Source organism: Anabrus simplex, chromosome 4, assembly GCF_040414725.1.
Source record: "Anabrus simplex isolate iqAnaSimp1 chromosome 4, ASM4041472v1, whole genome shotgun sequence".
Classification (NCBI taxonomy): Eukaryota; Metazoa; Arthropoda; class Insecta; order Orthoptera; family Tettigoniidae; genus Anabrus; species Anabrus simplex.
In genome coordinates, this window is record NC_090268.1 from 3470743 (window position 1) to 3497474 (window position 26732).

The window sequence follows — 26732 nt, forward strand, 5'->3', positions numbered from 1 at the left end:
TGGCATGGAAAGTGCCCGACGCCCTTAAAACATTGTAGTTTATCGAACTTTCCTAGGACAAGGGGATAAAGTATCTCCCTTCCATGTGCATTGCAACGCACTACAATGACCCCCATCCCTCACCCTTGTACGATTTCCCGGATGGCAATTTTTCCTTTAAAACCATAAGACCGTTTGGGCTCGCATGAAAAAGCAACGCAGTTTCACTGGCAATGACAATATTGTTCGGTGCTTACGAATTTATTACATGAGCCAAGTTTTTCGTCAACTGTCGGCATCGCCAGTGTTCGCGGATTCGGTTTCCCCGCACACTGCCTGTTGTGTGATATTACGGCGTTCCTTAAAAGGTTGAATACAAAAGAATTCCGATTTCATTCAACTTAGCAATCATGAAGCGCATTGTAGACCCACCGAAGTGAATGTAAGTGCAGAAAGCTACCCCTCCACGTTCCGGAAAGCGCATTCTATTATGACGCGGAACGGATAAATTTCGAGTTGAAATTACTCTGTAACATACTATTGTTTTTAAATGCAAAGGCAGTTTCGAATTAAAAGTCTGAATTTCGGTAATGGGACCGACATTGTACTTCGAATTACGAATTATCCGGGAACGAGAGCTGCTTCGAATTAGGAAGGATTTTGAATTAACCGATTTTGAATTATCGAGGTTCTACTGTATTAATGAAACATCATTGAAGACCAGACAGAAATTGACTACAGTGGTCCAATGCGGCCGTAAAAGCACAATAAGAGAGAGCTGGCAGGAACTGTGAGAATGTTTAGGCCTGTATTAATTTCAGGTAGAAAATAAAGTGTACTGCAATTTGCGTAATATTTTTGTTCCCGTTTTTATCTTCATGTTCCCTCAAATAATAAATTTATTTTGTGCAAGAATTATAGCTGCGACGAGACGCAAGCTCACGTCAATGTGGTTCGCACAACTAGACCACCACTCCGTGTGATTGTGATGCAACTCCAAGTATATAAGTGCTGCATTGGAATTGGGATACATCAATTTTGAGAAATTATTAGGTTGCGTACCTGACATGTAGAAGTAAAATTTCTTCGCCTTTTAGTGTTCTATCACCTCCACTTTGTCCGAAGCCGATCCTTTGTTATGACATTTGACCTCATTTTTTTAGAAAACAAAAACGTATTGATCTACAGAGGTGTGAAAATTATTCAAATAATTGCAATTAACAGCACTTTTTTGTTTTATCTTCTAATTAGGTGTACTATTTCACTTCCATTATGAGTTTACATGTTAGTACATTTCACTTTCATCTTTCAAGAGTGATTTGGAATATATATAACAATGTAAATATAATTACACACCATAAACCATCAATCACTGGTCATTTTAACCCACTTTTAGTCGTTTTCTCCTCTACGGGTTGTTAACTACCCTACTGTTATTATATACAGTATTTTATTAATGTAACAGATAAAGAATGCCACATCGGCGCCTCCGGAAGCTGTAAGAGTAGTTACCGGGACGTAAAAACAATAACATTATCATTAGAAAATATTTTCCGGTTAATCCAAAAATTTCGTAATCCGAACAGACTCCGGTTCCAATTAGTCCAGATTAACGAGATTCTACTGTACTTGTAAAGTAGTAAAGTCGGTATACATAATATTCACCAAAAATAAAATATTTCTTAATTTACCGCAGATTTTAGACCAACTGTGTAAGAGCAATTATTATGTTCTATTTGTGACAAATTTTACAGTGACATTTCGTAGATAGGAATGCGCGACGTAACCTGAAGAAGTTTTTGAATTCTGGTTCCGAATATGCAAACTCTCGGGTAGGAAAATGCGGAAGGAAAAGTAAATTCAGCCCTAGGACTGAAAGAAAATTACTTCAAATAGCAAAGAAAAATAGAAGAGTCACTAGCGGAGATTTCAAACGGAGTTTGGAGAACTACAGAGTAGATGTCTGCGATTCAACTGTTCGTCGAAAACTAATTTCTGCTGGTCTCCCTGCATGCTGTCCACAAAAGAAGGCTAAGATCACGCCTACAATGGCAAAGAAAAGACTTTCCTGGGCAAAAGACGTCAGAACGATTCGGAGATGACTGGAGCAAGGTATTATAAAATTAGTATTAGTTACTTAGAATAATACCAGTCAATGAACCTGAACTGTAATATGCTATTCTGAAGTCAGAAAATACCAAATTTAACACAAATGGATGCAATTCTCTTTGCAAGCAACGTATTCATTTAATTTTCTTTATTACGAAGTGTGTATGTTTGTTTATTGCCTTTCTTATATGGCGGGGCTCAGGCTATGAAGCCTGCCATTATGCCAAACCACATTATACAACAGCTTTATACAATTTACAAAAAATCATATTTTACATATCGTCGTTGCCAGGACAAAACCTCCTATGTGATAATATTTTTGTAGATATACTGCCCCGCAGCACATACATTTTGAAGAGCGAGAATGCCTTGACCATATTCACACAATATTGCACCTTAGATGACAAAACCATACCGGCCAAAGTTCTAAGCTAAAATATTTCACATAGGAGGTTTTGTCCCAGCAACGACGATATATTACATACTAGCTGACCCGACAGACGTCGTTCTGTCAAAAATAAATGACAATGGAATGAACTCAAATTCAGTCCGTACTGCACGCAAAAATCAGAATGCAAATGACTACATTATCAACATCGAATGAATTAATTTTCTACTGCTATAAAAATTTAATAACAAACTACTGGAAAAACGTGTTTTCATTACCTGCAATATTAATATCTTGATTGTGAATAAGGAAAGGCTGAAATAGGTCACAGCATATCACTACCCAGAAATAACCCTGATAGACTGTAAGATAAATGGGAACTAAGCGCAAACATGCAAGAAGGAAAGAGACACGAACAGTTTGAATGGAAAAAGAGAAATGGGGCTTTTACATTTTTCCTGGCCTTTTTTTCCAGTTTTTCTCTTACTCAGACTTCGACGAATATTTGAAAAAATAATTAGTCGAATTGGTCCAGCCGTTCCCGAATTTTGCGCTTAGCAACACATGTAGCGATTCATTTTTATTTGTATAGATTACATATATTTCTAAAAATCACTAAAATTAATTTACTTAACCTCTATAATTTTGTATCCTTATTGAATGTTGTTATACCTATTCCCAAGAAAGCCGGTGCTGACAGGTGTGAAAACTATTGCACCATTAGTATCTCATGCCTGCAAAATTTTAACACGTATTGTTTACAGAAGAATGGAAAAACAAGTTGAGGCTGAGTTGGGAGAAGATCAGTTTGGCTTCAGAAGAAATGTAGGAACACGTGAAGCAATCCTGACTTTACGTCTGATCATAGAAGATCGAATCAAGAAGGACAAGCCCACATACATGGATTCGTAGATCTAGAAAAGGCATTCGACAATGTTGATCGGACCAAGCTATTTGAGATTCTGAAGGTGACTGGGATCAGATACCGAGAACGAAGAATTATCTACAATCTGTATAAAAATTAGTCCGCAGTGATAAGAAGCAGCAATACAGAAAGGAGTGAGGCAAGGCTCCAGTTTGTCCCCCCCCCTTCTTTTCAATGTTTACATAGAACAGGCAGTAAAGGAAATCAAAGAGGAATTCGGAAAGGGAATCACAGTACAAGGAGAGGAAATCAAAACCTTAAGATTTGCCAATGATATTGTTATTTTATCTGAGATTGCAGAAGATCTCGAGACGCTGCTGAATGGTATGGACGAAGTCTTGGGTAAGGAGTACAAGATGAAAATAATTAAGTCCAAAACAAAAGTAATGGAGTGCAGTCAAACGAAGGCAGGTGATTGCTTGCATACAGTACCTGGCCACATTATTAGGGTTAAGGACCTTTTTAGCAATTCTTTTCACTTGACACCCTAATTCTTGGATTTATGTGACAGCAAACCCATTGTTGATACTTACATTGTAGGACATGGTATTCTTGCTAATAATGTGAGTTTCGGAACTTATTATCTTTACAAATTCCCGCCTTTTTTACTTTATTAACTTAGTACCTACCTTGCCATAAACATGAGGTAATAATTCCCACGGTTTTTGTGTCAGATGTGTTTGGTTTACTGATAATTAACTTTAACAGTTTGTCTTGCCGTATTTTATATATTTACGCTAAATCTGTGTTTATAACGGGACTTTATGAGGTAGCAGTGGTTTTAAATTTGTTAGTTTTGAAATCAAACAATTTCTTGATAACAGTTATGGGAAGTCTCAGTACCTTTCTCCTCGCACAAATAAAACTGGTAGAGATTACCCGAAGAACAGAAGAGGGAAATGTGGTAGGAAAAAAATTCTGACTCCAAGAGTAGAACGTTTGCTCGTTAAAATTGTCAAAGGAAACAGAAGGGCATCTTATGCTACTATAACCCAAGAACTGAACAACAGTGGTATCAAGGTTTCTAAGAGAACAGTGCGACGACGTACTTGCAGCTTGGGGTACCGATGTCGTCGACCAGCTAAGACAGCGAAACTTACTGAGCGAATGATGAAATGGAGGCTACAGTGGGCAAGAAAACACCAACATTTCACAACAGAAGACTGGAAAAGGGGAAGTTCCTTATTCCTTAACAAGTGATGTTTTAGCTAGGAAAATTCCAATGAGTATTTACAACTTTAACTCTCTTGGTGCCAGGCGGTAGTGCGAGCATCCGCCCTTTAAATTGCCAGAGCCGATCTGGTGGGCCGTTAACAATCCAGTCGGAAGTTGCCAGAGCCGATTACATCGGCCGGCTTGAAATTCTGTGATATACGTAATTTTGAGGCAACCTATAGTGAAGTGCATACTTTTGTTACAACCTGTAATAAAGGGGCTACACATTGTGTGCCTGGCCTTGCTTTGGCAGTTCTGAGAGGGTGTTATACCTTTCACAAGAGTTGTTTCCTGTGTTTACAAATACCGCTAACCGGTCAGTAAGAGATTGCTCCTTGCAGTGGGTGGATTTGTGACAGGAAAATGGCATGTTATTCACGTGATAATTTTTCAGCAGGTATCGATGACAAATTAATGCAGTATTTTTAACAGTGCGAAGTTAACAGTGATGATTTATCGGATAGCGATAGGGAATTTAGTTCAGAGAGTAGCGACGAAATTATACCGGACACGTCTGCGGAATCACCGCAGCTAAAGAAGAGACGTTTAATTGTGTCAAACAGCACTAAAGCTACTCTGAATATGGTGGTAGATGAAACTAGTGATAACGAATATGATTATGTTTCTGGAGAACATTTTGTGGAAATTTGTCCCAATGAACCCGACAACATACCTCAACCTCCTGTCTCCAAGGGAGTTCTTGGATCTAACCATGCCCTACCGTCTGATTCTCCGCCCATATCACACTTCAATTTACTTTTTACTTCCTCTCTGCTAAACCTTATAGTCACATATAGTCCTCTATCATTACCTAAATGCCGGTCTCCGCGGGCCAAGTGTAGCGTGCCTGCCTCTCACCCGGAGGTCATGGGTTCGATTCCCGCCCAGGTCAAGAATTTTCGCCTGGTCCTGAGGGTTGGTTCGAGGTTCACTCAATCTACCCTAAGTGATTGCAATTGAGGAGATATCTGAGGGTGAGAGGACCCCAGTCTGGAAAACCAAGAATAATTACCGAGAGGATCTGTCTCACTGACCATGATTCACCTCGTAAACTGCAGGTACCGAACTGAGCAGCGGTCACTTAGTAGGTCAAAGCAGATCACGGCTTTAGTGCCATACATTTCTTAATTTCGTAAATTCTGTTGTATTTTAAAATTATTTTTCTAATATATACTACAACCGAAAACGGGAAACTATTTTTTCTGAAAACAAAAACTATAATATCAACTACTATTTTTTACTTATTTAATAATTCAGAATTATTTTAATACTGTGTTGTCCGCACGTAGAAAATTTGTCAGTATTTGCCAAACCGATACATACACGCGAATGTTATCGGTGAGTAAAATTGTCTTGTTTTTATTAGTCAGATATGTTTGAATTATTTTTCGTTTTTATTTTTCTCGTTCATATTAGTTATTCTATAGAATTGTATTTAGAAATACATTATACATAATTACGTATATTCTTTTGTATCGTAAATTATTTTTTCAAAGTAGATATCGAGGGAGAAAGCGCGAAAATATTTCTCTCTTCCTAAAAATAAACGTTTTCGACAACTATAAATCAACAATAAAACGTTTTTGACTCTTTATATCACTCCAAACCAGTTTCCTATTCTACGTAGCCGATACGTAGAAAATTTCATGCCGGTATTTGCTATACACCGGTAGATATACGCGAATTTTAAAATACATGTATTTCCACTGCAAACGGCCTGGCACTTTACAGTAGTAGAGTGGAGGCGGAGCTCTGGCCTCTTCCAGCTGATGGGGAGCGGCCGATAAGATCGGCTCTTGGCTCCAAGAGGGTTAAATTTCATACACGTCTTAATTTCTAGCTTTGCTTCAGTGATGAATCAACTTTTGAGCTGTCAAGCGAGAAATCCCGGTTTGTAAGAAGATTGTCTAGTGAAACCTATGAGAAGAATTGCGTCCAGCAAACAATAAAACATCCTACCAAGGTCATGATTTGGTCAGTGATAAGTGGAAAGGGACGTCTTCAGATTGTGGAGGGTATAATGCGTCAGGATCAGTACAGACAAATACTTGAAAAGAGACTGATCCCGCAATTGAAGGACTGGTTTAGTGAAGATTTTCATGCAAAATGGGGCTCCATGCCACGCGGAAAAATCTATTAAAGATCTGAAAGAGAAAGAAATTCCTCTTTTGGATTGGCCTGGTAATTCACCCGATTTGAACCCGATTGAGAATGTGTGGCAATGTCTGAAACGTGAAATTGGTAAAGAGTGTATTACTACCAAGCTTCACTACTTGAAAAGATCATATTTCATTGGAACCATAATGAAAAGTTGTCAGCAGCAGCTTCATCTTGCATTGTAAGTGTGCCTCGCAGGGTGCAAGCAGTCATAAAAGCTAAGGGTGGACTGACTAAATATTAGAATTGCAGTCATAAAACTGCATATGGCATCATAAATTAAACATACTGTAATGCTATCCATTAGTGAATGTGTAATATTCCATTAAAAGTCTGTTAATATACCATTTTGTTAGAAAAATGAAGATTTTTATGTTGAGTCTAATAAAGTGGCCAGGTACTGTAGCCGTCAGGCTGGTTGATTTCGCACATGCATCTCTTTATTTACGAATATTTCTGAAACTACTGCACGTAGAAGGCTGTGGTTTTCACCTATCGATAGAGAATACTCGGCGCTCAATTTTCGTTACTCTTCTGTTTCAAATATGTCTGCCACTATGATTGCTTTTGTGTAAAGAATGTTGAATTTCGTGTGAATTAGTGTCTCTAGAAGTGCTTCCGTGTAGTTTGATTGCACTTATTTTGGTAAACAAAGTATAAATATGCCTAGAAGTTTTGGGAAACGTAAGTTTTGTGGCAACCAGCATACTAAAACACAAGACCTTGTGGTTCACATGAGGTAGAATCCGCCAACAGTGTAGAAACAGATTGTCAAAATGTGACACCAAAACAAGACAGACACGCCCCCTACCAGTGAAAGTGAATCTAAATTAGGCAAACATTTTGATGAACTGGGATCTGGAAGGCTGAAGTTGCAGGAAAGTATTTTGAGCACAATAATTCTATACTTGAAGCAGTTACGGATGCTATCAAGCCAATCTACAGACCTTGCTCATCCAGACCTTCTCAGAAAGTGTCTACATGGGTGCACTCAGAATCCCAACAAGTCTCAACAATATTATCTGGACTCGAGTGCCCAAAAATATATTAATTTTGGGGGGTTAAGAACTTTGAAATGGGGAGTCAGTGATGCTGTATTAACATTTAATGGTGGGAACATAGGAAGAGTAAGAGTGTTATTGCATCTCATCATCAACCCAGGTCATCATGCTATGAAGGGAGTGCAACATTTAGACAAATTAAGAATTGCCAAGGCACAGCGAGCAGCAGAGATCAACATCAAAGCAGCAAAGTCATTGCGAAGGAAAAGGTTTTTAGAGGGGGGGATACCAAGAAGAGGATACTGACTATGCTGCAAGGTGCTTTTGAGCCTTAATTTAAAAATCTGAATGAGTTCTTATAATTTCAAGTTTTAAACCTGATTTTCTCAAAATGACTTTTTTTTTTTACAATTAATGTTCCTGTATCTGAAAAACTGCTTGTGATACATACATGAAACTTTGTGAGGTGCTTTATTATATCTTACTGTCCTTACTGAAGCAGAATCATAGCACAGGTTTCCATAGACATGAAGTAAGGGGTGTCCATCTTCAAATATTTGGTGTAAAAATGGCACTTTATAAAAAAAATGAATATATCTCGTTCCTTTGGTTTCTATATTTTAATTCTGCTTCCGTCAACGTAAATAATATAGAAATGTCAGCTGTAAAAAATTCAGTCGTATCTTCATTGGTTCCAAAAATATAGGAACATAATCTTGGCATATTTAACATTGGCAGGATAGGCCTTTCAAACTCCCCTTAAGTCACTAAGCTTTGTGTGAATATATAATTGAATATCATCTGTATACAGGTGATAATGATACTGATACACGCTGCTGACGATCACTAAGATAGGACTGTACCCAGGTTAAAGTGCTGTAAGAAAAATTCAGCGCCTTAAGTTCAGCGAGTAATATGTCTATCAACACAGCCGATCCCACGCAGGTTATGGTCTGGAGTGTTATGTCAGTTTATGGTACAGGACGTCTCTACATAGCAGAAGGTATGATGAGCCAGCATCAATACAAAATAGTACTTGAAAGAAGATTATTGCCACAAATATGAGAGTGGTTTCCCAATGGTGATTTTGTATTCATGCACGATGGTGCTCCTTGCCATTAAGCAAACTCTGTGACAAAGTTCTTAAGTGAAAAAGTAAAAACTCTTCCTTGGCCCCGATCTAAACCGTATTGAGAATCTCTGGGCCATTGTGAAGAGAAAACTGAAGAAAAACAGCATTACAACCAAGATAAATCTCATAGACACACTCAATGGAACCATGATAAGTAGGGGCCTTATTTTTTGGTGAAATAAAACTTTATTTCGGTGTTAAAACTATTTCGGTAGGTATTTCGTGAAATAAATTGTTATACTGATCGATGTTTCCTGCCAAATCTTCCTTGTAGTAGCGTATAGGGTAAATGAAACTAACCTTGTGATACGGGGTTTTAAAGTAAACTCTTGTAACGTATCATTGTTACTAAATCTTAGAAAAACCAAATATGCAAATTGTTATAGAAATAAATATATAAATCACTGATACTTCAAAATGAAGTTAGATGATCTGCCCTGTGATATACATTTATACATAGCCTACATTTTCAGACGTTGAATTACTTGTCTCCAAAGTACAAACTAAGCATGGTATCAACATTATCAGGATGCAGAGTTGTGCAACAGTCAGAAAGTGTCTTTGTGTAAGCAGAGAAGCTCCTCTCGCTGACCACATTAGACGTCGGAAACCATAATGCTTGCGAACACTTGGATGCAAATTCACTGTGGTCTTTTATAAAACCTCCTAAAACTTTGCTAACACTGTCTTCTTTCACTTCCTCAACCAGATGTGCTTTCATTGCATTTTGCAAAGTCATATAGCTCTGGAAGGTGTTCATGGATATACTCTTTTTCCCCGGTCGGGGACGAGTAGCTCGGATGGTTAAAGCGCTGGATTTCTGACCCCAATTTGGCAGGTTCGATCCTGGCTCAGTCCGGTGGTATTTGAAGGAGTTCAAATAAGTCAGCCTCGTGTCACTAGTTTACTGGCACGTAAAAGAATTCCTGCGGGACAACATTCCGGTATCTCAGCGTCTCAGGAAAATGTAAAAGTGGTTAGTGGGACATAAAAACAATAACATTATTACTACTCAAACAGGCGATTTATATACAATAGCCCTACCAATACCGTCATATTTTACAGTAAAAGTATTATTTATCTTTCCTTTTATATTCATTCTCTTCCTTATGCCAGGATTATCATGTTTTGCTATGTTGGCTTGCGTGAATGCTTTTTTTGTCTATTACAAATTGCTCTCTATAATTTTTCAACACCTTTACGATCTGTAAAGTATTGCCGATTGTTATTTGCCGCTTTGAATTATGTTCATTTGCTTCATTCTGATTCTCTGCAGTGTATATGGCACGTTTCAACTTTACGAATATTACCGGTACACTACTGATACATTAGAATCTTTCTTGCAGCATCAAATATATAGAACCCCTCACTGTAGTATTCTTCGGCCCTCGAAAAACCTGTTGCGACTTCAGTTTTCGGCATTTTTATACTTAAATGTTGGACATTTGCCGATAGAGGTTCGTAAGTAACAAACTCTCATTGCGCACTGCTGTATCTACAACCGGTCTTTTATCTTGTTACGACCACAACGCTATTTGCTGTAATCGATAACAGATATTGATTTTTATCGACTGCCTTAGAGATCACGGAACTGAATACACATACTTTCGATACACAGTGCGTAGCGCTTTATGTGCATTTGTGTGGAGAATATACAGCGGTATCAAGCAAATGAGAAGGAAACTACGATAGTCAAGTTCTCAGAAGCATTTAAACGTTTATTGGAGAGCTCTTCCGGTGCCATTTTGTATTTTTCGCACCAAGTGGTGTATATTTCGCGATTATTTGCGCAATTCGCGCAATAAATCAAATTTCGCGATATTTCGCGCGTTCATTTTGCTAAAATACAGTATTTTTAGTACCTGGGAAGTCATATATAGACAAGAAAGAAGATATTAAAGTTAAAAACTTTTTATTACCACCTATTCAATACAAAATAATACAATCAATTATTTATAAAATATTCATGAGGTACATTGATTAATAGGACATGTTTCATTCGTCTTTGCGAACATCATCAGCTATAAATACACAAAGCTTAAGGTCAGGGACCTGAGTTTATTTAAATGGTTAAAAATATCGTTATATTAAAAGAATGGTAAAGTTGTAATAAAAGTGCTTGTATAGTATTAAAATTAGCCTGTAACATATTATACAGATTAGCATCAAAGATTTTTCATAAAGTACAATGAATATTAATAATCTGAAAAGTAAAAACAATCACAAAGGTTGTTAAAATAGAAATGATGTAATAGTAGACATTAAAAAGAACTTCGATGTTTGAAGCGTGGATTAATTGTAGAGTTGTTGGGTATAAACTTGAAGTTTGAAATCTGAAAAGATCACATATGGACGTATTTTAGTGTCTCAATTCAACACAATTCACGAGAGGCAATAACAAGTGGCCTGCCTTGTCCTATTCACACTGTCATCGCTAGCAAATATTTTCACCGGCCTAACGGGTAAGCTTTCTCCTTTTTACAATTTCCATCCCCTTTTTATTTTCGTAAAACATTACTTCACTCTTCCCCTTTTTTCTTTCTTTTCAGATTTCAAACTTCAAGTTTATACCCAACAACTCTACAATTAATCCACGCTTCAAACATCGAAGTTCTTTTTAATGTCTACTATTACACCATTTCTATTTTAACAACCTTTATGATTGTTTTTACTTTTCAGATTATTAATATTCATTGTACGTTATGAAAAATCTTTGATGCTAATCTGTATAATATGTTACAGGCTAATTTTAATACTATACAACCACTTTTATTACAACTTTACCATTCTTTTAATATAACGACATTTCTAACCATTTAAATAAACTCAGGGCCCTGACCTTAAGCTTTATGTATTTATAGCTGATGATGTTCGCAAGGACGAATGAAACATGTCCTATTAACCAATGTACCTCATGAATATTTTATAAATAATTGAGTGCATTATTTTTGTATTAAATAGGTGGTAATAAAAAGTTTTTAACTATAATACATTATCTTCAATACGGTCTAATTATGAGATTTATCACAGGTAAGAAAGATATCAAAAAACTCGTGCATATCGGTATTACCAAAAAATACAGCCCCTAATGATAAGGAAATCAAAGATTCCTGCAATAAATCGTATTGAATCTGTCATCCAATCAAAGTGCATGCATACCAAATACTATAGCTCATTCTACGTTAAGAAAACAGTATTGCTCTTATGGACCTACAGAGTGAACACACTCCCTCCGAGACACCCATAATTCCTTGTGTGTAAGGGGTATTATACTGTACTTTGTAGTGTATTACAGAAGACAGATAACAAGGATGAGGCATTTTTCTTGTGAGTTATTAAAATAACTACACAACATTTTATTTTTCATAAATATATTCGTAGGGTTGAAGCACGAACAGTCACCACTTTATTCATTTTCTTTCTATGTTGCTCTGGTACAAGCATAGTGTAGTCCCTCACTCTGTGAACTGAGGACAGCTCAGTTCTGTAGTAAAGTATTTATTTGTTGCGTGTGTGTTTTTAGGCTTTAAATCAGTTCATACTTTTCGTGAGTGAGAGTTAGTTGTATGTTGTACAGTATTAGTATGTGCTCTATTATTCTTGTACTGTACAGAACTTGTTACTGAAAATTTTGGTGTTGTGTGGACTGATACGTCATGGCATAACTTGTGCCGATCAAAAAAAAATTGACGTGTGTTTTATTTGGGCTTGGTTTTGTTATTTAGTTGTTCTTTCTTAAACACTTTAATTTTACCACTTTCTTTTCACAACCGCATTTAATTTTTATTGTTCCTTGCAATACAACATTTAAAAAATATTTAATACTATATGGTTCATGTTTGTGGGTTACTGCAGTCACGTCCTAGTTCGTGAACCATGGGCAACGGCCGAGTGGCCTAGTAAGTGGTCCTGAGAGTCGGGATACCAGTTGCTATGGAATGGGAGTGGGCATCTCGGACATATTCCGAGTCCTAGCCCTCCTTGTGCTCAGGCGGCTAGGACTATACAATCCACCGGTGGTCCATAACCCGTTACAGAGGTCCTCACATGGACTGTGCACGTAGGGTAGCATCCTGCTTCATGAATTTACCGAGCTCAGAACATTTTAAGCAAGCCTCGGACCTATGGGAGTAACGGAGTCCCACTCCCATTTGACAGGCGAGGGACTCATTGGAAACAACTTAGCGAACGAAATAGAATTCGATGGGGAGCTATCAATATTAATGGGGCTTATGGAAGAAAGAAAGAACTGACTGAATCAGCAAAGAGGATGCATCTGGATGTGCTAGGAGTAAGTGATATTCGGGTAAGGGGAGATAATGAGGAAGAGATAGGAGATTATAAAGTGTACTTGACGGCTGTTGGAAAGGGAAGGGCAGAGTCTGGGGTGGGGCTCTTTATCAGGAGTACCATTGCACGCAATATAGTTTGTTATGCACGTAAATGAGCGAATGATGTGGGTAAATTTGTCAGTAGGAAGAATTAGGACAAGAATTGTGTCTGTATTCACCATGTGAGGGTGCAGATGAGGATGAAGTTGACAAGTTTCATGAAGCATTGAGTGACATCGTGGTCAGGGTCAACAGCAAGGATAGAATAGTGCTAATGGGCGATTTCAATGCGAGAGTTGGGAATAGAACTGAAGGATACGAAAGGGTGATTGGTAAATGTGGGGAAGATATGGAAGCTAATGGGAATGGGAAGCGTTTGCTGGACTTCTGTGCTAGTATGGGTTTAGCTGTTATGAATACATTCTTCAAGCATAAGGCTATTCACCGCTACAAGTGGGAGGCTAGGGGTACCAGATTCATAATAGACTATATCTTAACAGACTTCGAATTCAGGAAATCTGTTAGCAATGTACGAGTTTTCCGGGGATTTTTCGATGATACAGACCACTATCTGATCTGTAGTGAACTAAGTATCTCTAGGCCTAGGGTAGAGAAAGTGAAATCTGTCTGCAAACGAATAAGGGTAGAAAATCTCCAGAACGAGGAAATTAGTACATGGATATGATTAGTGAGAAGTAAATATTCAAATTAGCACACACAACCCATAAGACATTCCTCCAACAAATATCACTCATAGCTCAATCTTATCTTCCACAGATAAATATAACATCACTGCAAAGCTACAAATGGGAAAGGAGCCACTACTTTGAACCCAATGTCACTCAAATTTTATGGACGTCACAGGACAACATGATTTGATTTTAACATAAGGCAACACACAGCAGCTGTCAGCTACATTTCCTTTGAGAACTATGCCATCTGGAGATCCACAAATCCAAGGTTGTTTCTTGTGGATTATTAACCCACATCGAATAACACAAACACCAAATGAACTTTCATAGCATTCTATTGCTTCACTTTCCATTTCACTTCCGTAAGAAAGATTGTTCAAAGCAGCTCCCCCAATTGGAGATTCGTCACTGACAGTGCAAAAGGTGTATTTGTCTGGCTGGTGCACGTCGTTAGACTCTTGTAAATGTAATAGCTGTGTCACGATTTCCTCACGTTCTTCTCTCTCCACATCATTCACTACCCTATCAATGAGGTGACTACGGCCCTGCACGAATGTTCGATTTCAGTACTTGCTTCTGCTCAAAGTATTGTACGAAGACTGCAAGGGATGTTTTAAAATTTCCTCAGTTAATTCGAAGGGGGGAAGAGATGTCTCCAAAGTCATTTTACCGAACAGTTCTTCTACGAGTTTGCCTTTACTATATTTTTCTATTAACATTGTTTTCGGGCTCGGTTTCCCCCATTGCTGCGTACGTTCTGTTTCGGAGACAACATTTTCATTATTTATATAATTCACTACCGCAGCTACATGTTTGCAAGTTCCTCTGGCGCCGGCAGGACAGGAACAAATTCTGTTAACGAAGTTTCAACGGCAATCATACAAGTCAAGCAACGTTGAATCAATACAATTAGCCAGATCTCGAAAGATTTAAAATAATTTTAAAGGATGTTCACCAGATGAGTTTTGTCAATAAAATGTTAGACTTAGATGGATTTTAGACAAATATTTTAACTTGAAGACATAATTTTATTGTTATAAGACTTGTAAAATATTATACGATTTGTCAATCAGGTTTACAAGCATAATTTAATCAAATAGAATAGAGGGTGGCACACGAATAGTTGACACATTTGAGAAGCAAATATAAAATGCAACTTACGTACTATGTTGTAAAAATTTTGCGCACACCTTCCCCGTTTCATGGAAATGACTAAAGAGGTGACACTGCTGCTGTTTCCAAATGCCTGCATTCCAATGAGCTTTCTGCCATGGCCGGCCACGGCCGACTCTCCGTTCAGCAGCGCGCCAAAACAGTTACCTTTTATTGCGAATCAAAAAGTGTTACGGCGACTCAAAGGAAATTTCGAGCTGTATTTCAGACCAGGTGGGCACAGCAAGGAACACCGTACTTCGCTTATACAGAAACTTTGAAGAACAAGGCAGTGTGAAGAAAGAAAAGCGACCACATGCACCAGCAGTTCGGTCTCCCGAAAACATCCTTGCGCTGAGGGACGCCACGCAGCGCAGCCCAACACAAGTCAACACGGGGAGCTTCAAGATAAAGATCACGCCATTTAGTTCAAAGAACGTTACACAGTGACCTTAAAGTGTACCTGTAAAAAATGACTACTACACAAGCTAACAGATCTTCTCAGACAGAAAAGTTTGCAGTACGCCTTATGGACTCAAAATAAAGATGAAGTACCGTTTAACACTTGGTTCTTTGATGAAGCATATTTTCATCTCAACGGGGCACTTACTTAATAAACAAAATGTGCGGTTTTGGGCTACAGATAAACCGCACATTATTCACGAAAAAAAAAAAAAACACGTACGGGGGAAGTCAGTCTGTGTGTAGGTCTGTCAAGACATGGGCTAAATGGACCATTTTTTCAGACAGTTTTTGCATAGCGATAGAAGGACATGCTGGGGAATGGATTCATGCCTCAAATTCACGCTATCCCTATTCATACACAGTAGTTGGTGCAAGATGGTGCAACACCTCGCACAGCTAACGATATTCTTGAGTTTTTGAGGGGAGTATTTGGTGTACCCACATTACAATGATTATGGCGGATTCTTCTGGCCTCTTTAACCCTCTTGAAGCCAAGAGCAGAGCTGGAAGAGGCCAGAGCTCCGCTTCTCCACTGCTACTGTAAAGTGCCAGGCCGTTTTCAGTGGAAATACATGTATTTTAAAACTTGCGTATATCTACCCGTGTATAGCAAATACCGGGATTAAATTTTCTACATATTGACCACGTAGAATAAGAAACTGGTTTGGAGTGATACAAAGAGTCAAAAACGTTTTATTGTTGATTTATAGCTGTCAATAACGTTAATCATTAGGAAGAGAAAAATATTTTCGCAATTTCTCTCTCAATATCTACTTTGAAAAAAATAATTTTTACGATACAAAAGAATATACGTTATTATGTATAATGTATTTCCAAATACAATTCTACAGAATAACTAATTTGAACGAGAAAAATATAAACATAAAAAATAAAAATTCAAACATATGTCACTAGTAAAAACAAGACATTTTACTCACCGATAAAATTCACGTGTATGTATCGATGTTTGGCAAATACTGACAACATAATTTCTACGTGCGGACAACACAGCATAAAAATAATTCTGAATTATTAAATAAGTAAAAAATAGTAGTTGATATTACCGTTTCGGAAAAAGTTCAGAACACCTTACATTTTCTAGCGCTACGCATCCAGGTGCGATTGCACTGTCATTAGTTTCTCTCTCGCTTCTCGCGAAGGACTTGATCGTGCGGTGGACAGAGCTGTCAACTGTTCATATAAAGAACTAGTCCTAGTGCAGCGGCGCTACTTTTATTTACGAATCTCGTGACAAAGCCATTGGTCTGGATTGGTTAGGCCATTGGTCTGGCAGGATAGAAGCCGCGAAGCGGCCCTAGGCCTCTAGTACCCCGCGTGACAAAGCCATTGGTCTGGATCAAGCAAAGGGGGCCTGGGGGCGTCCAGGTTAGAAGCCGCGAAGCGGCCTTAGGCCTCTAGTATCCCGCGTGACAAAGCCATTGGTCTGGATTGGTTAGACCATTGGTCAGTGACAAAGCCATTGGTCTGGATTGGTTAGACCATTGGTCAGTGACAAAGCCATTGGTCTGGACGAAGCAAAGGGGGTCTGGGGGCATAAGCCCCCAGGTTAGAAGCCGGGAAACGGCCCTAGGCCTCTAGTATCCCGCGTGACAAAGCCACTGGTCTGGATTGGTTAGACCATTGGTCAGTGACAAAGCCATTGGGCCTGGGGGCGTCCAGGTTAGAAGCCGCGAAGCGGCCCTAGGCCTCTAGTATTCCGCGTGACACCTCCATTGGTCTGGGCAGTTGTGTATTTCTTGTGCGCGGGTTGGTAACGGAATTCACTTACTTCATTGCTAGGAGTGACGTCATATCCCATAGCGTCTCACCCAATGGAAATGCTGGTGCGTAGTTAGGCGATGGACTATGGCGCGTGATAACTTCTAATAGGTTATAAAAGTAAAATTATTTCTGGGGGATGGTGAGCGGGTTCTTAACTGTCGCAGTGAACACATCGCTCCTCCACAAGGTATTCCACTTAAGATTTCCAACATATTACATCCTTATCATGCTATAAAAGTAATGCAAGTCTTACTGAATTTCTACCATGTATGGCACTAAAGCCGTGATTTGCTTTGACCTACTAAGCGACCGCTACTCAGTTCGGTTCCTGCAGTTTAAGAGGTGAATCATGGTCAGTGAGACGGATCCTCTCAGTAATTATTCTTGGTTTTCCAGACCGGGGTCGCCCTCTCACCCTCGGATATCTCCACAAGTACAATCACTTAGGGTCACTTAGATTGAGTGAACCTCGAACCAACCCTCAGGACCAGGTGAAAATTCTTGACCTGGGGGGAATAGAACCCATCAACTCCGGGTGAGAGGCGGGCACGCTACACTTGGCCCGCGGAGACCGGCATTTAGGTAATGATAGAGGACTATATGCGACTATAAGGTTTAGCAGAGAGTAAGTAAAAAGGAAATTGAAGTATGATACAGGCGGAGAATCAGACGGTAGGGCAAGGTTAGGTCCAAGAACTTCCTTGAAACAGAAAGGAGGTTGAGGAATATGTTGTCGGGTTCATTGGGACAAATTTCCACAAAATGTTCACCAGCGACATCATCATATTCGTTATCACTAGTTTCATACATACATTATCATTATAGACTGTTATGCCTTTCAGCATTCAGTCTGCAAGCCTCTGAGAATTTACTAAACGCCGCCACAATCCTCGATTTGCAACTAGTGTTGTGGCCTCATTTAGTTCTATACCTCTTATGTTTAAATCGTTACAAACCGAGTCTAACCATCGTCGTCTTGGTCTCCCTCTACTTCTCTTACCCTCCATAACAGAGTCCATTATTCTCCTAGGTAACCTATCCTCCATTCGTCTCACATGACCCCACCACCGAAGCTGGTTTATGCGTACAGCTTCATCCATCGAGTTCATTCCTAAATTAGCCTTTATCTCCTCATTTCGAGTACCCTCCTGCCATTGTTCCCACCTGTTTTTTACAAGCAATCATTCTTGCTACTTTCATGTCAGTTACTTCTAACTTATGAATAAGATATCCTGAGTCCACCCAGCTTTCGCTCCCGTAAAGCAAAGTTGGTCTGAAAACAGACCGATGTAAAGATAGTTTCGTCTGGGAGCTGACTTCCTTCTTACAGAATACTGCTGATCGCAACTGCGAGCTCACTGCATTAGCTTTACTACACCTAGATTCAATCTCACTATATTACCATCCTGGGAGAACACACAACCTAAATACATGAAATTATCGACCTGTTCTAGCTTTGTATCACCAATCTGACATTCAATGCTGTTGAATTTTTTACCTACTGACATCAATTTAGTCTTCGAGAGGCTAATTTTCATACTATACTCAATGCACCTATTTTCAAGTTCCAAGATATTAGACTGTAGGCTTTCGGCACAGTCTGCCATTAAGACCAAGTCGTCAGCATAGGCCAAACTGCTTACTACATTTCCACCTAACTGAATCCCTCCCTGCCATTTTATACCTTTCAGCAGATGATCCATGTAAACTATGAACAGCAAAGGTGAAAAATTACAGCCTTGTGTAACTCCTGTAAGTACCCTGAAACAAGAACTCATTCTACCATCAATTCTCACTGAAGCCCAATTGTCAACATAAATGCCTTTGATTGATTTTAATAATCTACCTTTAATTCCATAGTCCCCCAGTATGGCAAACATCTTTTCCCTCGGTACCCTGTCATATGCTTTCTCTAGATCTACGAAACATAAACACAACTGCCTATTCCTCTCGTAGCATTTTTCAATTACCTGGTGCATACTGAAAATCTGATCCTGACAGCCTCTCTGTGGTCTGAAACCACACTGATTTTCATCCAACTTCCTCTCAACGACTGATCGCACCCTCCCTTCCAAGATGTGAATACTTTGCCTGGTATACCAATCAACGAGATACCTCGATAGTTGTTGCAATCCTTCCCGTTTCCTTGCTTATAGATAGGTGCAATTACTGCTTTTGTCCAATCTGAAGGTACCTTACCAACACTCCACGCTAATTTTACTACTCTATGAAGCCATTTCATCCCTGCCTTCCCACTATACTTCACCATTTCAGGTCTAATTTCATCTATTCCTGCTGCCTTATGACAATGGAGTTTTTTTTACTATCCTTTCCACTTCCTCAAGCATAATTTCACCAACATCATTTTCCTCCTCCCCTTGAGCTTGGCTGTTTGCAACACCACCATGATGATTTCCTTTTACATTGAGAAGATGTTCAAAATATTCCCTCCACCTCTCCAGTGATTCCCTGGGGTCTATTAGGAGTTCACCTGAATTACTCAAAACACTGTTCATTTCCTTTTTCCCACCCTTCCTAAGATTTTTTATTACTGTCCAGAAAGGTTTCCCTGCTGCTTGACCTAGCCTTTCCAGGTTATTACCAAAATATTCCCATGACTTCTTTTTGGATTCAACAACTACCGGTATTTGTTTCGCTCTGTTTCTTTCATCTACGTACAAATCCCTGTCTGCCTCGGCCCTTGTTTGGAGCCATTTCTGATAAGCCTTCCTTTTACGTTTACAGGCTGCTCTCACTTCATGATTCCACCAAGATGTTCGCCTTTTCCCATCTTTACACACAGTTGTTCCTAGGCATTCCCTTGCTGTTTCTATTACAGCATCCCTGTATGCCACCCATTCACTTTCTATATCCTGAAACTGCTTATTGTCTACTGTTCGAAACTTCTCACTAATCATATCCATGAACTTCTGTCTAATTTCCTCGTCTTGGAGATTTTCTACCCTTATTCGTTTGCAGACAGATTTCACTTTCTCTACCCTAGGCCTAGAGATACTTAGTTCACTACAGATCAGATAGTGGTCTGTATCATCGAAAAATCCCCGAAAAACTCTTACATTCCTAACAGATTTCCTGAATTCAAAGTCTGTTAAGATATAGTCTATTATGGATCTGGTACCCCTAGCCGGTAAAAATACAGAGAGGGGAACTCAACGATTATTACATAGAATGTTACTTGAAATGTTTCCAATTTTACCTTATAATGATCGAGGAAGAGAGATGTGTTGAATACGCTTGCCAGAGACCAACCCGCCCGCCCCTAGTAGTATATTTACTTTTATAATAAGAAATACTGTTTTAGACGCCATACTCCATTGCTTATAACGGTGATTGGTTCACGTAAGTAAGAGGATGACGTCACTGACACCTAGGATGAGGCCGAGAATTTGTTACCAACCATTGCATTAGCTTCAAGTTATTTTTGCACCTCGAAAAGATCATTATTTTAAGGTATTTTTGCACCTCGAGGCCAATCTCTGTCACGAGAACAGTGGCTCCCTTCGGGAGGCTCTTAACTATGGCCGCGGCGCATACTGTCCGCACGGCAAAAAAAAAAGTCATTCAGAGGTTCTAAAATGCAACAGTTGGCAGCATTGTCGTTCCTCTCGGCGCTGCTAGTGCGACAGTGAACTGGCGTGCGCCACCTAGCGGTCGCTCATGTTACTAAACCGTGAGTGCTCTTCTCTGTAGCTTCGCCCCCCTAGCCTCCCATGTGTGGCGGTGAATAGCCTTATGCTTGAAGAATGTATTCGTAACAGCTAAACCCATACTAGCACAGAAGTCCAGCAAACGCTTCCCATTCCCATTAGCTTCCATATCTTCCCCACATTTACCAATCACCCTTTCGTATCCTTCAGTTCTATTCCCAACTCTCGCATTGAAATCGCCCATTAGCACTATTCTATCCTTGCTGTTGACTCTGACCACGATGTCACTCAATGCTTCATAAAACTTGTCAACTTCATCCTCATCTGCACCCTCACATGGTGAATACACGGACACAATTCTTGTCTTAATTCCTCCCACTGACAAATCTACCCACATCAATCGCTCATCTACGTGCCTAACAGATACAATGTTGCGTGCAATGGTATTCCTGATGAAGAGCCCTACCCCAGACTCTGCCCTTCCCTTTCTAACACCCGTCAAGTACACCTTATAATCTCCTATCTCTTCCTCCTTATCTCCCCTTACCCGAATATCACTTACTCCTAGCACATCCAGATGCATCCTCTTTGCTGACTCAGCCAGTTCTACCTTCTTTCTTCTAGTTTCAACTACCACAATATTCATTTAGTGCCGTTAGAAACAATTAAACGTCTCTTCTTTAGCTGCAGTGATTCCGTGGACGTGTCCGGTATAATTTCGTCGCTACTCTCTAAACTAAATTCCCTATCGCCATCCGATAAATCATCCGCGTTAACTTCGCATTGTTCCAAATACTGCATTAATTTATTGTCATCAATACCTGCTGAAAAAATATCATGTGAACAACTTGCCATTTCCCTGTCACAAATCCACTCACTGCACGGAGCAATCACTTACTGACCGGTTAGCAGTATTTGAAAACACAGTAAACGACTCTTGTGAAAGGTAACACCCTCTTAGAACTGCCAAAGCAAGGCCAGGCACACAGTAACGTGTAGACCCTTTGCTACAGGTTGTAACAAAAGTATGAACGTCACTATAGGTTGCCTCAAAATTATGTATATCACAGAATTTTAAGCCGGCCGATGTAATCAGCTCTGGCAATTTCCAACTGGATTGTTAAAGGCCGACCAGATCGGTTCTGGCAATTTAAAGGGCGGGTGCTCCTACTACCGCCTGGCACCAAGAGAGTTAAAGCCCATATGTAAATACTTGTAATTCCTTTTAATGGGGATATTTGAAAGAAAACCTTTCTGCTTCAAGACCTCGAAGCCGCATGGAAATGCGTGCTCGGATCGTGCAGCTCTGCAGTGAAATTCATGAAGACCTGTACCGCAGTCATCAGAAACATGCGTACTCGTATCGAAGAGGTTGTCTGCCGCAATGGAGGCCACATTGAACCTGTGATATAGTGAAATGTATTTCCAGGCTCCAAGATGCCTGTGTCTAAAATTTCATTAATGTTCTGTGAAAAATGAATTACTTAATCTAAAATTAAATGTGTCAACTATTCGTGCGCCACCCTGTGGATTCACGATCTTATATAACCTTAAGTAAATGATAATTGACTGATGATGCTCACGAAAAGGAGCAAAACATGTACCGATAAAAATATAGAAACCGTTACTCAAGGATTATTACACAGAATGTTACTTGAAATGCCTCCAAGTTGACTTTATGATCGTGGAAGAGAGATGTATTCAATACGCTATCCTGGGACCAACCCGCCAACCCCTAGAATTACATTTACTTTTCTAACCAGAAATACCATTCTAGACGCCATACTCCATTGCTTATAACGGTGATTGGTTCACGTAGAGAAGAGAATGACGGCGCTGACACCTAGGATGAGGCCGAGAATGTCACCAACCATTGCAGAAGAAGAAAATTATGAAGCAGCCAGGGAAGCTTAAAAGGGTCACGGCACGAGAAATAAAGGTCATTTATTAGCTTCAAGGTATTTTTGCACCTCGAAGCCAATCTCTGTCATGAGAACAGGGCCACACTCCGTTCGAGAGGCTCTTTTCTATCGCCGCGGCGCATACTGTCCGCACGGCAAGAAAAATGTAGTTTAGTAGTTGTAACCTATCTTTGCATATCCAGGCCAATCTTTGTCATGAGAACAGTGGCAACACTCCCTTCGAGAGAGACTTTTCCATCGCCGTGGCACATACTGTCCGCACGGCACGAAAAAATAGTATAGCCATATCAAACCAACAGTTGGCAGCACTGTTGTTCCTCTCGGCGCTCCCTCTCAGCGCTACTAATGCGACAGCGACATGCGCCACCTAACGGTGGCTCGTGTTACTAAACCTTGAGTAAGGGTTACTAAAGCTTCGCCGTAATGATTATTTTGGTAAAGCTTTACTTCTCGCAGCCCAGCGTTTATAACATTATAAGGGAGTTAAAATAATGCAAATCTTACTTGTAATTCCTTTTAGAGGAGCGATGTGTTCATTGCGGTGTCTGTAAACCCACTATCCCGCCCCAAGAAGTATATTTACTTTTATAACCTAATGAAGAGCAGCACCCGCTATCGGCCATGTCTAAAGTAGCTACTCGCATTCTTATTGGTCAACGTGAACAGAATGTGACGTCATTGCCATCAATGCTGATAAATACATTGCGTTACCAACCCCGGCTGAATTAAAGCACAAACACTATGTAAAGGAAACTATGTTCCACACGAAACTAGATACCTAGAGCCGCTTCGCGGCTTCTAACCGTCTTATCCTAACCGTCCGCACGGCAAGAACAAGTCCAGACCAATCGTGTAAGAATAATCACCACCACCAGATATCGAAACTAGATGCCTAAGGCCGCTTCGCGGCTTCTAACCGTCCAGGCCAATGGTCTTGTGCAGATCCTATCGTAGCCGTCCGCACGGCAGGAATCTTGCCCAGATCCTATCGTAACCGCCCAGATCGTATCCTAACCATCCGCACGGCAAGAACAAGTCCAGACCAATCGTGTAAGAATAATCACCACCACCAGGTATCGAAAGTAGATGCCTAAGGCCGCTTCGTGGCTTCTAACCGTCCAGGCCAATGGTCTTGTACCTGGCCTAAGGCCGCTTCGCGGCTTCTAACCGTCCAGGCCAATGGTCTTGTACCTGGATGTAACAATAGACCAATCGTGTAACAATAATCATCAACACGTTCTCGTTCCTAAGTCCACATTAGTTCCTAAGTACAGACGTTGGCAGAACTGACCACCACTTTTGTGGTTTGTAAAGAAACGACAAACAAACGAGAGTCGCTCCGCGCGCGGCTAAATGTAGCGAGCGCTGGGCTGCGAGAAGTAAAGCATTAATATTATTTTAAGAGCAAGTACAACTAGGCAAGCATCCTCTATACACAACGCCAAGGAAGACAAGGGCCACAAAGGGCGTGAAGATGAAAGACTTCCTCGGTCTCGAGTGCTCTAATACTGTAGGGAGAAAAAGAGTTGACCAAAGGAGGTCGGATAGGATATGTGAAAGTGAAGAGCCTGGCACAATTAAGGGCCCCGTAGTCGCCAACTCCCAAGTTAAGATCACCTGGGGGACCTACACAAGGCAGAAGATATAGCGAGATCCTCGCATGGAGTCAAATCATAGTCCAACAAATACATTTTAATGACCACGTCACCCATATATAAACCGAACGGCGACAATGAACCAATAGGTCGAAAAAGACCTTAGTACGAAGATGTAATAACAGTGTCAACAAGAACAGGTTGCCCACACATCAAAGTAAACTAAAACTACACTTGCCTTCAGATGGATGTTCAAAACCACAGTCCACAATAGCACGAAGGATCTCTGGCTTCAAAAGAAAATCACGAAAACCAGAACTGTGAATAGACACGTAAGTTCCCTTGACTTCCTTTTTCGTCGTTGCGTCACCAGTTCCATCAACAACACTCTGTTCTGGTTGCTCTTCATCTTCGTAGTCCAAAAGATCGTCGTTGTCGGCCATTATCAGTTTTTCTACCAGGAGGGAAAAAAGGAAATTAAACTCAGAAATACAAGCAACTTTAAGTTAGTGATCAAGATGAGCACTTGTAGCCATGTAAGGCGATCACAGAATTGATACCAAAACTACCAAGAGTCTAACAGACGTCCATTTGAAGGAATCGCACGACACCAAAATTGTTGGGAAAACAAGTCGTTAAAAAAACGTGATATTCTTCAATAACTTGTCGAAACCCAGAAATATCAACCGGATTAGGTTGTATTTCAATCTATATCAACACCTCCAATGAAATACATACACATAACATAAGTAATCAAATAAGATTGTTCAAATTTATAACGATACCTGCGACTCACCTTCCCAACACAATTGATCAAATGGCGACACACAGGAAAAGACTCAACTGGCGCAACCGGAAGTATTCGACAGTATAGCGTCCCACAGCCAGCTTGGCGTCCAGAGAGTAAAAGGTTCTCATCAAAGAGAATGAGTAAGAGATGACTCTCAACGTTATTTTTCACTTCTGGAGGAGATCCTACATCAAAATGGTATACAAAGGCAAAGGGGACATGGGAGATCCAGACTCGTACAGAGGTATCGCACTCGAATGCACTCTTTTTAAGTTAATGACCAAAATTATCACTGATAGGATCAATATATACCAGAGCAACAGTTTGGTTTCAGAAGAGGTAGATCTACCCTGCAAGCGGTGGAGTGTTTAAAACAAGATATCGAGGAAGCACTAAGAGTACCAGGTGGAAAGCTCCACGCAATCTTTGTTGACTTCTCTAAAGCTTTCGATATGCTCAATAGGAACATACTCCTGACAAAGTTGGAACAATTAATTGGTAAGAGTCACTACTTGACGGTCATAATCAGAGACATTCTCTCCAACAATACAGTATATATACAGGATAACATATCAATATCAGATGCAATAGCACAGACCAATGGTGTACTACAAGGAGATCCTCTAAGCCCTCTTCTGTTCTCAATAATCACTTCGGATGTGACACGATGCATCAAAGATGGTGTAAAGTTGTATGTATATGCAGATGATATGGTTCTCGCTGCAGAACGGCTGGAGGACCTGCAAGAGTCCTTTGATCTTCTGGCAGCATGGGCACATGAAATTGATCTCAGCATTGTCTACATGATTTTCAGAAAACGGGGAAGGCCAGCAGTGACTGACAGAGCCCATTACAATGGCAAAGAACTAACAAGGGTTAGTCACTTCAAATATCTGGGAGTCATATTCCAAACCAGAGGTGATGTTTTCACAAAACACATAGAGAATAGGACAATCTTGCATTTAAAGCAGTGAACGAAATCAAAGATTTACGTAAGATGTCAGTTAAAGCAGCGGTACAGCTCTTCAATATTAAAGTTGTGCCTATAATCACCTATGGTCTACAACTCGTCTGGGAATACCTAAATATCAATAGTCTACGACGGATAGAGAAAGTCAAAGCCGCATACTTAAAGAGAGCTCTGGGGCTTTCGAAGTATACGCTATCTCGACTTGTGTATGTTCTGACGAGGGAATCTTTCCTGATCGAAGAGCTACGCTTCAAGATGTCACTACCATCCACGACAAATTACGATCGACTACTTACGGAACTGAATCAGAAAAGAGAAGACATTTGGCTACATTTCTATGCAACAGATGCTATGACGACGCGGGGATGGAAGCGAACTACGAATTAAGACATATTGCAATTAGATAGGCTGTTCATGGCTTTCACTTTAAGCTTTGCAAATCCAAAACATTTCATGAAC

At 40.0% G+C, this 26732-nt stretch overlaps 1 protein-coding gene across 2 annotated transcripts in view; it reads right to left on the reverse strand.

The window, feature by feature from the left end:
* The window catches only part of Hel25E (ATP-dependent RNA helicase 25E), a 156250-nt gene extending 130823 nt beyond the window's left edge, over positions 1-25427 (reverse strand). Inside the window, exons 1-2 of one of the 2 annotated variants that reach the window (XM_067144991.2) lie at positions 25310-25427; positions 24752-24967 (exon numbers count right to left, since the gene is read on the reverse strand). In XM_067144991.2, coding sequence (XP_067001092.1) covers positions 24752-24956 — 205 coding nt within the window. In that variant the 5' untranslated portion in view covers positions 24957-24967; positions 25310-25427. Of the gene's footprint in view, positions 1-24751; positions 24968-25298 lie in introns of both variants that reach the window. The other variant, XM_067144992.2, reaches the window with a different exon arrangement.
* Between the last annotated feature and the right edge of the window lie 1305 nt (positions 25428-26732).